The following is a 16,674-nucleotide window of genomic DNA, read 5'->3' as shown; positions in this document are numbered from 1 at the left end:
TGTGAGATTATAGATTGTGTTTTGCTCATTATTTTTCTCTAATTCCTATCCCAATGCCTGTTGTATGACAGATGTTTAACAAATATGTGAATGAGCCTCAAATTAACCCCAGTGGGGTAGATTTGGGATTTATCATTGTTATTCCCCTTTCATGCAAGAAGAAACTAAGTCTCAGAGATTTCATGACTTAAGGCTTTCTAGTACAAACTTTGGGGTGAGGAGGAGAGAGGGATTTTCTGAAAAATAGTCTAGTTTTTTACTGTGAAAATTAGGTTCTTTTCTAATCTGTGAAAGAGAACCCTGAGATAATGTGGGATTACTGGAAGATGTTCAGGGATCACGTGCAAAATAAGGATTGTCAAAAAAAATGGACAGAGGAGGTGGAGAGAGGGCCCAGCCCCCTTCACTGTTTGAGGCTCCTGGTATAAAGAGACCCCACACCAAACCCTCAAACATGACAGCCTGGTTTAGGTCAGTGTGTTAAACTCTGGTGAGAAACTAGTACTGGATCTTGTTCCCCCAATCTGATTTTGACCAATACTTGTAGAAAACACAATACAATAAATTAATGTAATTTCTGCACTTATGATGGCCCAGTAACAAAGATTTTACATTCTAGCAAGTCCATAGACCACACCTTGACTGGATTTGTTTAGATTTTTAACACATTAAAAATGTGGTAAAAAGTCCACTTGCCAATGCAGGAGACGCAAGAGATGTGCTTGCGATCCCTGGGTTGGGAAGATCTCCTGGAGGAGAGCATGGCAACCCACTCCAGCATTCTTGCCTGGAGAATCCCATGGACAGAGAAGCCTGGCGGGCTACAGTCCATGAGGTCACAAAGAGTCAGACATGACTGAGCAACTGAGCATAGCACACACAAAAATGTTAAACAACAGTGTTTACAATATTTTAGGATAGTCTTTGTAAGTGTCAATTCACAGTGTGGACCAGTTTTGGGATGTGAGTTTGTGTATGGTAAACAGATTATTCTTTCAACCCTGAGACTATATAACTTCATTTCGAGATGGCATCAAAAGTCTGTATTTCAAGTGCTTTCTTGAGGTGTGGACCATAACATCCTACTGACCTTTGTAGAAGGCTCTGCTCACATATTTGTGCCCTATTGTTCTCCACATGTGTGAAAGTTGTTGTGATTAATAAATCACAACTTGTGTAACAGCTCTAAGGAAGCTAGTTGATTTTTCTTTACTCTTCAGTTGGTACTAAAAATATAACTGCTATCTTGTGGGAGAATCAATGAAATTTTGACATTAAAAAGAAGTCTTTATATTAATGCTTGAAATCCTTGGTAACCACTTCTCTGTGTAGACCTTGAAGGATTAGGGTGAAAGTCAACTAATTCTACTATGTTTGAAGAATCTCTAAAAATAGAACTAGGTGTCTTGCCCGAGACTCACTGTTAGTTTCTAGAACCTAGGTTTTCCATGAGAGAAAGCAGTGCCTCGTTTTTTGATTCAGTAACAGTGTGCTAGACACCGGCTTAGGTAGACACTAAGAGTGTGAATAATGGCCTCTACTATCAGAAACCTCAGGAGGAAACCAATGGAAGGTCTGAGTCATTCACCAGAGTTCTAGGGGCTAGAGGTGTGGGGTAGAACCAGAGATCACCCCTAAGCTCATTCGCTGAAGTGAGGTATGTGGGACTGGCCGCTGGACTTCTACACTCTTGCATTACTGATCCCCGAACAAACTTTTCCAACTCTTGACACTGGGCCCAGGTGGTCTTTTTGTTTAGGCACGTACTGGGCTTCATGCACAAAAATGAGACTGATAGGAATTTCCGTGACTTAAAAGCATTGTCATGCTTTCCAGGGAGGAGTGGAACAGAGCAGAACATGAAGATGTAAACTGGCTTCCTTGGCACGAGGAAGCAACACAGAGCATCTAGAGATGATGAGATTGGCGGACAGCCTGCAGATTCTGTTTCTGTTTCAGATTCTGGGGAGTTTCTGTTCTCTAGGCTGGAAAAATCTTTGATCTTTCTGACTTAGGAATAGACAATTCACAGGGAAAAATTGGCATTTTTTTTTTTCTTGAGAAAAAAATGTACCTTCTGGATAAAGATACAATTTTTGCACTCTTCCCAGGGATGGGGGAGCCTGGTGGGCTGCCATATATGGGGTCGCACAGAATCGGACACGACTGATGTGACTTAGCAGCAGGAACAGCAGCATATTGGGAAAAGTTTTCTAGACCAGTGCTCCTCAAACTTGAATGAGCGTATGAATAACCGAGAGATCTTGCTGAAGTGTAGGTTAGGTTCACTTGGTCTAGGACAGTGCCTGGAATTCTGTGTTTCTAACAAGCTCCCTCCTAAGTCATGCTGAGTTTGCTATAATATTGCTGGACTGAGAGTGGTGCTCTGAGGAGCACAGACCTGGAATCCACGTGGAAGCCTAGACCCATGGGAACTGGCCTCATCTGCTTTGGTGGGAGGCATTGATCCCTGTTTCTGATGGAGTTGTATTATCCAGTCAGTACATTGTCTGCAGTGGTGTTTCCTTCTCTCAAGGTTCTTAAGTAGTCAGAGATATTGCTTTAGAGTATATATTGGTTGCTGTGCTTAATCATTAAAAAAAATCTTTGTTGTGCTTTGGAGTACTACTTCTTCAGGGCCAGTAGCTGTCTTGCACAATCAAGGCCTGTTCAATCGCCCATCATTACAAGGCATTGCCTTAACCCACAGGTCTTGTGTGTCTCGCATATGTTGGGGGTAGTCCACCATAGTAAATTCTGCTGCGGAGAGCTTGGCAATCTAATCATAGAATGATGAACTTGTGTTATGTTCAGTGACTTGATCCTGCAGCTGCATCTAAGATGGACAGGTTGCAGAATAAATCTTTGAAAGGTACTATATCCATTGATTATATTCTGGACATCAAATGTAGCTGTCATCAGATATAGCTTGTGATTTGAGCCTCCTGATTTAAAAACTATTACAGAAATCTATCCATTTTGACGTTTTGTCCCTTTTGAGCTACATCAAATGGGTTCTGTTAGAAAGAAAGAAAAGGTTAAAAGCTCATCCAAATTTATACTCAAAAGTGATTTCAGGAAAATTGAGGCTTCACATCACAGTATGTGCTTATAAGCACTAATCCTTTGTTCAGTGCACTGCATCCCAGGCCAATGAATGACTTCTTCATCTGGTGGTAGTGGTTTCTAATGAAAAAATAATCATGTAGCATAGACCAAACCAATCTTCCGAAATTGTTTTAAAGTGGATTGGAAGAGTGGCTCGCTTAAGGTCTCTGATTTCTTCATTTATTTTTGTAGGTCACATTCCATCCCCACAACACTCCATGGGTCTGTCAGCGACTTTGATTGAAGCAGAAAGTTATCAAATATCCTGATGAGGTCTTGGAAGAGTCCTTGCTATTAAGGAGTTTTGTTGTAATGGTATTTATCTTAATCAGATTTGGCGGATACGTCTCTTACTCATAGAACTTTAGAGGGAAAAATCATCTAGCCAATTTAGAATCTAGTCCAACCAACTCATTTTACTGATGTGGAGACAGCTGGGAAGTTTGCTCAAGGTCACCCAGACCTGTCTCTGAATCCCAGTCCTGGTCTTCCCCCCAAACCCTGGTCTACCACACGCTTTTGTATGTTGATTTGTGGATGTGATGTGTCTGTGAGGCCTGAGCTAGCAGGTTTTCCACCTTCCCTGATGGGAATTGGGGTGGTTCCACTGATAAATTCATTACATTTCCTTACCATCTAGACCTTGTGTTCTAGCAGAGTCCCAGTAGGTTCACCAGTGCTCTAGAGAGGCAAAATGACACAGAGCCCAGATTCTGCAGCCTGGTGGTCTAGGTCAAATCCTGCTTTGCTCCGTACATATTTTGTGACTTTGGGCAAGCCACTTAACCTCTCTCTAGATTTAAAATGGGGACCTTCCTTGTAAGGCTATTGTGAAGAGTGAATGAATGAATACTACAGAGCAGCTGGAGCAAGCAGCCAGATGTGTAGTATGTGGAATTGTGTGTGGTTTTGCAAACTATGGGTCTCTACTAGACACTGAGCTGTGAAATCAGTGTTCTAAATCATTAAAAGCATTCTAGAAAGTAAATGGCAATACTAGAATTAAATAGTCAAGTGTGCTGCATCTATGCAGGGCATTGTTTGGTATTCTTTTGCTTCCTTTTTTGGTGTCCCTTTGGTTTCGTGTGTGTGTATGTGTGTGTGTGTAAAACGGCTCACAGTGTGAAAATGAATTTCTCACTGTGGATTGCACTCAAGAGTTCGGAAGCCCGGCTCCAGAGATTGGAATGAGTGAATTGATTTCTGTACCTGCAGCCCTATCGGAGTGAATGAGGCACATGTTAGACATGAGTGTACAAGGCAAGCTCTGACTGAAACATAAACGTGCTTCTTTTGCAGAGGGAGACCAAAGGGCAGTTTCTTATTGACCACATCTGCAACTACTACAGTTTGCTGGAGAAGGACTACTTTGGTATTCGTTATGTGGACCCAGAGAAGCAGCGGGTAAGAGTTAACCACCATCTAGATCCATTTTGGGGAGGCATTCAGCCTTTGAGGGTGCTGAATAGGTTCTTCTTAGAGCAATTGTGATACATTTGATCTCATAATTATTGATCACATGGTTATTGACCAGCCCGGGGCATGTGTATATATGTCTCTGTGTGTATAAGAGTATATAAGAGTTTGGCACTGTTCTCACTGGGCTTATTGAGGCAGGGGGAACGGAAATTTAACCGTAAGCCTTTCCAGAAAGCTGCTCCCACCTGACTGAAGAGAGAATGTTCTTGTGCCCTTTGAACCTAGAGTTTGCCGAAGCTTCTCAGACAGTCATTACATAAAAATCTCATTATAGAGAAAAAGCCACCTTTCACTATAAAAAGCCATTGTTAGAGCAGGGAACAAGGAGGTGATTGCCTGATGGGCATGAGGTTTTCTTTTAGGGTGGTGAAAATGTTTGACACTTGATAGAAGTGATAGATATACACCATTTTGAGTGTTTTAAATACCACCTAAAATGTATACTTTAAAATGTTATGTTAGTGACTATTGCCTCAATTAAAAAAAAAAAAAAAACTTTGGCAGATAATGGGTAAAGTTGCTTTGAAAAGTGTTAGTTGTTCAGTTGTGTCTGACTCTTTGTGACCCCATGGACAGTAGCCTACCAGGCTCCTCTGTGCATGGGATTCTCCAGGCAGGAATACTGGAGTGGGCTGCCACTTCCTCCTTCAGGGGATCTTCCTGAGACAGGGATCGAACTTGGGTCTCCTGCATTGCAAGCAGATTCTTTACCATCTGAGCCACCAGAGAAGCCCAAAAGTTATTTTGAAGCTTTCTCCTTAGGAACCACCAAATTTGACAGCCCCCACTGTATTTCTTGGAGTAGGAAATGGCAACCCACTCCAGTATTCTTGCCTGGAGAATCCCATGGACAGAGGAGCCTGTCAGGCTACAGTCCATGGGGTCACAAAGAGTCGGACACTACTGAGTAACTGAGTATATTGTATTCCTATTCCTAGACACATGTATCCTTCCTGGCCTCTGTTGGTGCATGAGTAGTCTTGCTTTTTGAGCGGGAGTACCAGTCTAAGAGTGTTCAGATATGACATCTGCCAAACTCACAGTGATATGTGTCCCTCACATTGAAAAGACCCCAGGAATCTCCATCCCAGCTCCTACCACCTAGAGCTTCTCATTCCTGCATGGGTCCCAGCTATGCATAAAAAGGCCCTGTATCTGCTCTAGTCTCTGTTCTTACCCTGCTCTATTGATAAGCATGGCAGTGTGTGAAGGGATCAGCTGGGGGTGACTACCCTTTTTAATTTGCTCTCCTCCTTACCGGTGGCCCTGGTCATTTTCCTATTTCTTTTTCCCCTCCTGCTTCTTGGTTTTGTGTTTACTGACCTTATACAGTGAGGGAGAGGCTCACAGAGTGTATTTTTGTAAAGGAGGAGGATATTGAAGGGATAGATTAGTTTTCTGAAACATGGAGAATCTTATTTGCATTTCAGTAGAACCTAACCTTCTATAAAGGAATATAAGGCAGTGGCTCAGAAGAAGGAGGTTTTGGTTTCCTGTAGCACTTGCAGGAACCCTTGAATGAACCAAGTATTTACCTGAGTAAGAGGAAGGTGGCAGGACACTGTGAGGATGTGGGACTGCTGAGATCACGGAGGGGATTGTATGGTGTTTACTGTTGAGTACCAGTGACTCCCAGACTAGTCCTGCAACTAAATCAGTTTAGGTGTTTGCTAAAGTCGATTAGTATGGACCTTATTCTAGACCTCCTGAATCAGAATTCCTGGGGCCAGGGCCAGGAATAGGTATTTTAATTCATCTTGATTCTAATTTTGATGCAGCCATCCTAGCTTTGACTTCTGTTGGAGACTATGGCATAAAGATATTCATAGACATAATTTCTTATGGCCTGTGAAGATATTACTCTTATATGGAGAGAGTTCGAACCTATGTCTCTTGCAACTCCTGCATTGGCAGGTGGATTCTTTACCACTAGCGCCACCTGGGAAGCCCTATGGAGAGAGAAACTGGCTCAAAAACATTGTTACTTGCCCAAGACCCTATGGGTAACGAGTGATGAAGTAAGTACTTGAATTTAGAATTATGGTTCAGAGTTCCCCCTGGCCACACAGACACTATGAACAACATCAGTCATCTAACCACTGCTGAAAATGATTTTTATACAAAATTAACAGCCTACCTGCAGAAGTAATTCTAGCTACCATTAGTTGAGCATTTATCATATGTGAGGAATTTTACTCATATGGTCTTTAGTCTTCCCCCCAGAAGGGGGAAACTGAGGCCCAGAGATACAGTTATGGCTAGTAATTGTGGAAGGAAGAATGGTATTTAAAACCACACTATTTCCATTTTATCTCTCAAGTGAAAATTTGAAACACAGCCTAGATTAGGAACCTGTGAATCCTTTTTGTAAAGGGCTATACAGAAAGTATTTCCAGCTTTGTGACTGATAAAACTTCTGTTGCAGTTCTTAGTAATTAAATTCTAATGGCAAATGGCCATAGACAGTACCTAAATTAGTGGATGTGTGTGTGTTCCAGTAGAACTTTTTCTCCAATGAAAGTATTTCACAAAAAAGACAGTTGGCCATAGTTTGCTGACCCTTGGCCTAGACAATAACTGGATATCACTTAAATGCATAAGCCTTTTTTGTCCCTCTTAACCCTGTCACTGGGGAGATTCTGGATAAAACATTAATAAGTAAAATCTTTCAAATTGGACTCAGATATAAATATGAATTAATGTTATTAAATATACAAAGATAAATACAGAAATAAATAAGTATGTGTATTAAGGTGGATAGCTAGTATGCATACATATATTTCCAAGTTCCATCCACGGAGCTGGCTTAGAGGCAATGATACCACAGTAGTAATGAGCACACCTAGCTCTCAGATCTTGGTTTCAAATACCATGTTAATAAAAGGAAGAAGAGCTTCTTGCAGAAATGGCTGATTCTAGAGCCAGCATAGGGAAATAACAAGGTGAGCCTGGAGCATCATGTGGCACCAGGAAATTTGAAAAAAAAAAAAAAAACTCAAAGAACCAAAATGTAGAGCACTAGGAAAGGCACTGAGCCAACATGAAAGAACTGCCAATGACCGGAACTGAAACAACGGAAGTGACCAAAACAGTAATAGTACTGAATTATAATCCATAGAATAAAATAAATATTCATGAGTTCATACTGATATAAATAAATAACTGAATAGATAAATAAGAGGAGGAGAAGTGGTAGCTTTTCCTTACAGAGCAGTTCCAGTTAATAAATATAGAGAGAATGAGAGAAATAAAAAGCCATTATTAGAGTGCCAAAATAATAATTGCTGTGGGCAAGATCCATTGACGAATGCTAAAATTAGTGGACAAAAGTTTGAGGAGAATCAAGATATTTGTGCAGTCTCAAGGTATCCTCTCCCCCAACCCACTGTCAGCCTGGTATTTTTTAATTACAAGAGGAAAAAGACAAGCCTTATAGTGGAGAAACTTGGCAGACATCACTTTAACCAAGCAATCAGGATTAACATCAGCAATAAAAACCCTTACCAACATCATGGACTCCCAGATACCAAGCACGGAGAAGGGCACTGTCTCTCTGTGGTATTCTTTGCAATAATGCATGATTTCATTCGAATCTTGAGGGAACATCAGACAAACTAAATGAAGAGACTTTCTCCAAAACAATTCACCCACACCCTTCAAGAATGTTCAGGTCATGAAGGACAAGGAGAGATTGGGAAACTCTCACAGATTAGAGAGCTACATCAACTAAGACAACGTGGAATCCTGGACTGGATACTGGAACAGAGAAAAGTGTAGGAGTGGGAAAACTGGTGAACTCCAGGTTAAGTCTGTAGCTTAGTTAATAGTATTGGGTTAATATTAGTTTCCTAATTTTGGCAATTGCTCTATGGCTGTATAAGATGCTAACACTACGGAAAGATGAGGCACCTTTTCTGTATGTCTAAAATTATTCTTTTAACTTGAAGTTTCTGGGTTATGTGTTTACTGTTCTTTATATTTTGATGTGACTTAGCTTAATTTTTAATGTTCAGATTCAGGTAATAGATTAGTGGGAAAAATAAGGGCCACTCCAAAACAAAACCATCTTCTCTGATGTATTCACTAAACTGCTTAGAGGGTTGCCTGAATAGTTCTGTTTTTCCTGTAATTTAGCTGTTATTGCCTTTTGATTTTTGAGGATGCAATGTGAGTGTAACTTCCACATGGATTGCAGAGTAGTTACTATACAAAATTGTATGAAATTTGTACTCAGAAAGAGGCTTGGACTTTTTACTTAGAAAGATGCTTGGACTTTGTAATCACATGGATGCAAATTAAATCCCATCTCTGTTGGTTAATAAGTGTGATCTTAACCAAGTTATGAGCTTCTCTGAGTCTTTGTCCTGATTATTAATATAGATAACAACACCTACATATGAAATTGATATCGGAATTAGATATGTAAATGCTTAATAAATGATATATATGGAGTACATAGCATGTGTTATTTTTATTATTGATATTATTACTATTACTATGCATTAGCTGGGCTTCCCAGGTGGAGCTAGTGTTAAAGAAATCACCTACCAATGCAGGAGACATAAGAGACATGGGTTCAAGCCCTCGGTCGGGAAGATCCCTTGGAGGATGGCATGGCAACCCACTCCAGTATTCTTGCCTGGAGAATCCTATGGACAGAGGATCCTGGCAGGCTACAGTCCATAGGGTCACAGAGAGTCAGACATGACTGAAGCGACTTAGCATCCTTGTACACATGTATTAGCTAGGTCTAGATGAGGCAATTACATGAGGAAATACAGCCATGATTGGCAAGTTTAAACCTAGAAATGTTAACGATAACTTCTTTCAAAGGCAGGATGGCCATTATTATGATCTTTCGGGAGAGAAGAGGGAGGAAGAGAACCTTGGATAATTAGAAAAAGGGCTCAAAGACACAGCGATATGCTGATATGAGAGTCTTAAGCAGAGATTAGTTGACAAATGTTAGTTTGGTTTTTGTTTGTTTGTTTTTAACCAGCTCGTGTGCTTTTTCTCCATGGAAAATATTGAATTATTTAGATAGAAAGCTAATCAAGAAAAAATCAAGTTAGTTAGAAAGGCTGATGTGGAACTTATTCTGTTGTGGGAGTTGGTGGTTTGCCTACAGCTCTTCACAATTTGATTTACAGTACACTATTGTGGAATATTAAATATTTAGCGCTATTACACTTGGAATACCATATGTGTGACAAGATGTCTTGTGTCCCATATGCTGTGAGAGTGGTGAGGACTGAATCAGTAAGTGATGACTACCTTTACTATTTAATAGCAAAGGCCCAGAATTTCCATTATTTTAAAATATTGATGTAAGAAGGGACAAACTGAATACTGGCCAATAAAATCCTCTCTAATGCCCGCCGAATTTATCTTCTAAAGAACTCATATAATCTTAGTTGCCTAAGACTAGGAAGAAAGTGAGTAGTAGTCTCCTCATTTACTGAAAGAGAAAGCTGAGGCTACAAGTGTGGAAGTCTTGGGAGAAATAATTCCAGAAGAAAAAGATCTTATTTGGCTTATCCAAGTATTTTTTTCTTAAATGCAATCTTTCTACTACTTCTGCTCAGGTGCTGAGGTAACTTCTCTTTGGAAAGAAGTTTTGAAATAATTAGTTGGGTTTCGTATTTCTAGTTCTGTGGCTTTGATTTGTTATGTTCATCCTCTGGATTTTCCTGCTTACTCTTCCACACTTCCCCTTTCCCCAAACCCAGCTAGGGAAGTCACCCCCACTGCTTTAGAGCTAAGGACATGCCCCAGCCCTAGCCAGCCAGAGGAGGAATTATACCAGGACTTTGATGTAGGTAGTTGGTTTATAGACTTCAGGGAGACTGAACCCAATGCTTTTGATTTTTAACTTCCCTCTCTCTAAGCATCTGTTTAACCCACTTACATGAGTGCCATTGACTTTTCTAACTTAAGGGATATTCTGAAACATACCCAAGGACAGCAAATTTACTTTGTAAAATCACACCTCTGGGGCAGTCTCTGCAAGTACCTTTGTTTTAGGGCATTCTGTGTCATGTGGCCACTGGATGTCCTTTCTGATAGGATGACCTAGGAAATCATGGATGCAGGGACATGCTGAACTTCCTCCAAATATAATTACAGCCTTGAGGTTTTTGTGTTGGCAGCCAGAAAGAACTAGTGAGCCTATCAGTGAGTTTTGTTAACAATGGGAAAAGACCTTGCCTATGTTAGAGCAATTTGCTTTTGTTGGAGGTACCTTTGGGGGAGGACATGGAATGGAAAAAGAAACAGGCCCAGTGATTTGAAATTTCACTCTGGGGATGGTGCCAGGAAGCTAGATAGCATTATGTCCCACCAGCTGCTCCTTCCATTGAAAGGCTGCTTTCTGCTCCTGGGGAAATTGCTTCACAGATGCTTGAAACTAGGAATGAGAGGGGCACCTGAGATCTAGGACATCCCTAAACTGAAGAGGAGGGCTGTCCTTCTGCCTCAAGTCATTGGTCATGAATTGGTCTGCTTAATGAGTCCTCTTTAAAAAAAAACAAAAACATTTTTTAAATTAGAGGATAATTACTTTACAATATTGTGATGGTTTTTGCCTTACATCAGCATGAATAGAAATTAGATATACATGTGTCCCTGCCCTGTGGAACCCCCCTCCCATCTCCTTCCAATCCCACCCCTCTAGGTTGTCACAGACCAAATGATTCCTCTTTTATTTTTAAGTATCAGGGGTATCAAAAGTCAAGATTACTTGGATGTCTGTTTTAGGAGAGGTATGGACAAGTAGGAATCAGCGAACTAAAATGGACTGGAATGGGTGAATTTAACTCAGATGACCATTATATCTACTACTGTGCGCAGGAATCCCTCAGAAGAAATGGAGTAGCCATCATGGTCAACAAAAGAGTCCGAAATGCAGTACTTGGATGCAATCTCAAAAACGACAGAATGATCTCTGTTCGTTTCCAAGGCAAACCATTCAATATCACAGTAATCCAAGTCTATGCCCTAAACAGTAATGCTGAAGAAGCTGAAGTTGAATGGTTCTATAAAGACCTACAAGACCCTTTAGAACTAATACCGAGAAAAGATGTCCTTTTCATTACAGGGGACTGGAATGCAAAAGTAGGAAGTCAAGAAACACCTGGGGTAACCGGCAAATTTGGCCTTGGAATACAGAATGAAGCAGGGCAAAGGCTAATAGAGTTTTGCCAAGAAAATGCACTGGTCATAGCAAACACCCTCTTCCAACAACACAAGAGAAGACTGTACACATGGACATCACCAGATGGTCAACACTGAAATCAGATTGATTATATTCTTTGCAGCCAAAGATGGAGAAGCTCTATACAGTCAGCAAAAACAAGACCAGGAGCTGACTGTGGCTCAGATCGTGAACTCCTTATTGCCAAATTCAGACTTAAATTGAAGAAAGTAGTGTAAACCACTAGACCATTCAGGTATGACCTAAATCAAATCCCTTATGATTATACAATGGAAGTGAGAAATAGATTTAAGGGACTAGATCTGATAGACAGAATGCCTGATGAACTATGGACGGAGGTTTGTGACATTGTACAAGAGACAGGGATCAAGACCATCCCCATGGAAAAGAAATGCAAAAAAGCAAAATGGCTGTCTGGGGAGGCCTTACAAACAGCTGTGAAAAGAAGAGAAGCGAAAAGCAAAGGAGAAAAGGAAAGATATAAGCATCTGAATGCAGAGTTCCAAAGAATATCAAGGAGAGATAAGAAACCCTTCCTCAGCAATCAATGCAAAGAAATCCAGGAAAACAATAGAATGGGAAAGACTAGCGATCTCTTCAAGAAAATTAGAGATACCAAGGGAACATTTCCTGTAAAGATGGGCTCGATAAAGGACAGAAATGGTATGGACCTAACAGAAGCAGAAGATATTAAGAAGAGGTGGCAAGAATACACAGAAGAACTGTACAAAAAAGATCTTCACGACTCAGATAATCATGATGGTGTGATCACTCACACTCACCTAGAGCCAGACATCCTGGAATGTGAAGTAAGTGGGCCTTAGGAAGCATCACTGCGAACAAAGCTAGTGGAGGTGATGGAAATCCAGTTGAGCTATTTCAAATCCTGGCAGATGATGCTGTGAAAGTGCTGCACTCAATATGCCAGCAAATTTGGAAAACTGAGCAGTGGCCACAGGCCTGGAAAAGGTCAGTTTTCATTCCAATCCCAAAGAAAGGCAATGCCAAAGAATGCTCAAACTACCGCACAGTTGCACTCATCTCACACACTAGTAAAGTAGTGCTCAAAATTCTCCAAGCCAGGCTTCAGCAATATGTGAACTGTGAACTTCCAGATGTTCAAGCTGGTTTTAGAAAAGGCAGAGGAACCAGAGATCAAATTGCCAACATCTGCTGGATCATCAAAAAAGGAAGATAGTTCCAGAAAAACATCTATTTCTGCTTTATTGACTATGCCAAAGCCTTTGACTATGTGGATCACAATAAACTGTGGAAAATTCTGGAAGAGATGGGAATACCAGATCACCTGACCTGCCTCTTGAGAAACCTATATGCAGGTCAGTAAGCAACAGTTAGAACTGGACATGGAACAACAGACTGGTTCCAAATAGGAAAAGGAGTACGTCAAGGCTATATTACTGTCACCCTGCTTATTTAAGTTCTATGCAGAGTACATCATGAGAAACACTGGGCTGGAAGAAGCACAAGCTGGAATCAAGATTGCCAGGAGAAATATCAATAACCTCAGATATGCAGATGACACCACCCTTATGGCAGAAAGTGAAGAGGAACTAAAAGGCCTCTTGATGAAAGTGAAAGAGGAGAGTGAAAAAGTTGGCTTAAAGCTCAACAGTCAGAAAACGAAGATCATGGCATCTGGTCCCATCACTTCATGGGAAATAGATGGGAAAACAGTGGAAACAGTGTCAGACTTTATTTTTCTGGGCTCCAAAATCACGGCAGATGGTGATTGCAACCATGAAGTTAAAAGACGCTTACTCCTTGGAAGGAAAGTTATGACCAACCTAGATAGCATATTCAAAAGCAGAGACATTACTTTGCCAACAAAGGTCCGTCTAGTCAAGGCTATGGTTTTTCCAGGGGCCCTGTATGGATGTGAGAGTTGGACCGTGAAGAAGGCTGAGCACCGAAGAACTGGTGCTTTTGAACTGTGGTGTTGGAGAAGACTCTTGAGAGTCCCTTGGACTGCAAGGAGATCCAACCAGTCCATTCTAAAGGAGATCAGCCCTGGGTGTTCTTTGGAAGGAATGATGCTAAAACTGAAACTGCAGTACTTTGGCCACCTCATGCGAAGAGTTGACTCATTGGAAAAGACTCTGATGCTGGGAGGGATTGGGGGCAGGAGGAGAAGGGAATGACAGAGAATTGAGATGACTGGTTGGCATCCCCGACTCGATGGACATGAGTTTGGGTGAACTCCGGGAGTTGGTGATGGACAGGGAGGCCTTGCATGCTGCAATTCATGGGGTCACAAAGTGTCAGACACGACTGAGCGACCGAACTGAACTGAACTGAACTGACGGACAAGTAACCTGGCTTTGCAGGAAAAGACTTCGGGTATTCAAGTTACAAAGAATACATCACTATCATAACAGCTTGAGAACCAGATTTGTTGTCAGTAATTTAATTGTGGTCCAAGGTATTAACGCTGACAGATTTGAGAAATTGTCATATTCTTTCAGAAGAAAGCAGAATTTGATGTTTAACTAAAATGATTGCTTGCCAATGACTCATAAACATACACCTGATGTCTTCTCCTCGGAAGGAATGGGATGCCTGATAAAGAGGTTGCAATCTGAAAGTCATCTAACCAACTGAGATATCATAACTGATATCAAACTCATGAACTGGTCATCTTGTTCAGGTCAAAATGAAGAAATAAGGAAGAATCTCTGGGAATATGCAGAGTAGGAAGACCCTGAGCTCACTTTCTATTGTGGGCACATCATAATTATAACTGTTAAAGGGCAGCTATATATGAAAACAAGCTGATGGAGAAAAGATCTTCCACAATTAAAGATACAAAGAAAGAACCACAACGTGACAGGTAGAAGGGGTGGTTACACAGAATGGTCACACCCAGGGGAAGCAATCCAAAAACAGGAGAATAGTCACAACTGTAGAGATTTTCTTCAAGAAGTTTAAAGTGTATAACAGGGATGGTTTGGTATACATATTCATTGTAAAAGGAACCCCACCCCTTTGAATTAATTAACATATTCATCGTCTCACATATTTACCTTTATTTGGGGGGGAGTAGTGAGAACATTTAAGTTTTACTGTCAGAGAATTTCAATTATATAATAAAGTGCAACTATAGTCACCATGTTATACTTTAATTCTTGGACCTTATTCCTCTTATAACTGAAAGCTTATACCCTTTTACCAACTTCTCCCTTTGTTTATTGTTATATGTTTTCTGGTACATATTTCTAATTATGAGTCTGTAAATATTCTTATCTTTATTCAACTGATATAGTGTATCTTAATTGCACTCATCTCACACGCTAGTCAAGTAATGCTCAATATTCTCCAAGTGTGAACCGTGAACTTCCAGATGCTCAAGCTGGTTTTAGAGAAGGCAGAGGAACCAGAAATCAAATTCCCAACATCCACTGGATCATGGAAAAAGCAAGAGAGTTCCAGAAAAACATCTATTTCTGCTTTATTGACTATGCCAAAGCCTTTGACTGTGTGGATCACAACAAACTGTGGAAAATTATTCAAGAGAGGGGAATATGTATGAGAAATATGTATGCAGGTCAGGAAGCAACAGTCAGGACTCGACATGGAGCAACAGACTGGTTCCAAATCGGGAAAGGAGTACGTCAAGGCTGTATATTGTCACCCTGCTTATTTAACTTCTATGCAGAGTACATTATGAGAAACGCTGGGCTGGATGAAGCACAAGCTGGAATCAAGATTTCCAGGAGAAATATCAATAACCTAAGATACGCAGTTGATACCACCCTTATGGGAGAAAGTGAAGAAGAACTAAAGAGCCTCTTGATGAAAGTGAAAGAGAAGCAAAAAGTTGGCTTAAAGCTCAACATTCAGAAAACTAAGACCATGGCATCTGGTCCCATCACTTCCTGGAAAATTAGATGGGGAAACAGTGGAAACAGTGACAGACTTTACTTTTTTGGGCTCCAAAATCACTGCAGATGGTGACTGCAGCCATGAAATTAAAAGATGCTTGCTCCTTGGAAGAAAAGCTATGAGCAACCTAGACAGCATATTAAAAAGCAGAGACACTGCTTTTCCAACAAAGGTCCATCTGGTCTAAGCTATGGTTTTCCCAGTGGTCATGTATGAATGTGAGAGTTGGACTATAAAGAAAACTGAGTCCCGAAGAACTAATGCTTTTGAACTGTGGTGTTGGAGAAGACTCTTGAGAGTCCCTTGGACTACAAGGAGATCCAACCAGTCCATCCTAAAGGAAATCAGTCCTGAATATTCATTGGAAGGACTGATGTTGAAGCTGAAACTCCAATACTTTGTCCACCTGATGTGAAGAGCTGACTCATTTGAAAAGACCCTGATGATGGGAAAGATTGAAGGTGGGAGGAGAAGGGGATGACAGAGGATGAAATGGTTGGATGGCATCAACAACTCAATGGACATGAGTTTGAGTAAACTCGGGAAGTTGGTAATGGACAGGGAGGCCTGGCATGCTGCAGTCCATGGGGTTGCAAAGAGTCGGACACAACTGAGCAACTGAACTGAACTGAAACCTCATTCAGTAAATTTCTTATTTCAGAGTTTTTCAGCTTTAGAAGTTTCATTTGCTTACTTTTGTATCTTTCATCTCTCTCTCCTTTTTATGTTGATGCATTCTTTAGGTACATTAGCTATTTTTATTTTTACCATCAGTTCAGTTCAGTCGCTCAGTTGTGTCCAACTCTTTGTGACCCCATGAATCGCAGCACGCCAGGCCTCCCTGTCCATCACCAACTCCGGGAGTTCACTCAAACTCACGTCCATCGAGTCGGTGATGCCATCCAGCCATCTCATCCTCAGTCGTCCCCTTTTCCTCCTGCCCCCAATCCCTCCCAGCATCAGAGTCTTTTCCA

At 41.0% G+C, this 16,674-nt stretch overlaps 1 protein-coding gene across 2 annotated transcripts in view; it reads left to right on the top strand.

Moving 5' to 3' along the window:
* Positions 1-16,674, top strand: part of FRMD3 (FERM domain containing 3) — a 347,210-nt gene that overhangs the window by 158,447 nt on the left and 172,089 nt on the right. For both annotated transcript variants that reach the window (XM_061426014.1, XM_061426013.1), the window contains exon 2: positions 4,408-4,512. In XM_061426014.1, the coding sequence (XP_061281998.1) occupies positions 4,408-4,512 (105 nt within the window). The remainder of the gene's footprint in view (positions 1-4,407; positions 4,513-16,674) is intronic.

This window comes from Bos javanicus, chromosome 8 (assembly GCF_032452875.1).
Source record: "Bos javanicus breed banteng chromosome 8, ARS-OSU_banteng_1.0, whole genome shotgun sequence".
Classification (NCBI taxonomy): domain Eukaryota; kingdom Metazoa; phylum Chordata; class Mammalia; order Artiodactyla; family Bovidae; genus Bos; species Bos javanicus.
This window is presented reverse-complemented; position numbering and strand designations above follow the sequence as displayed.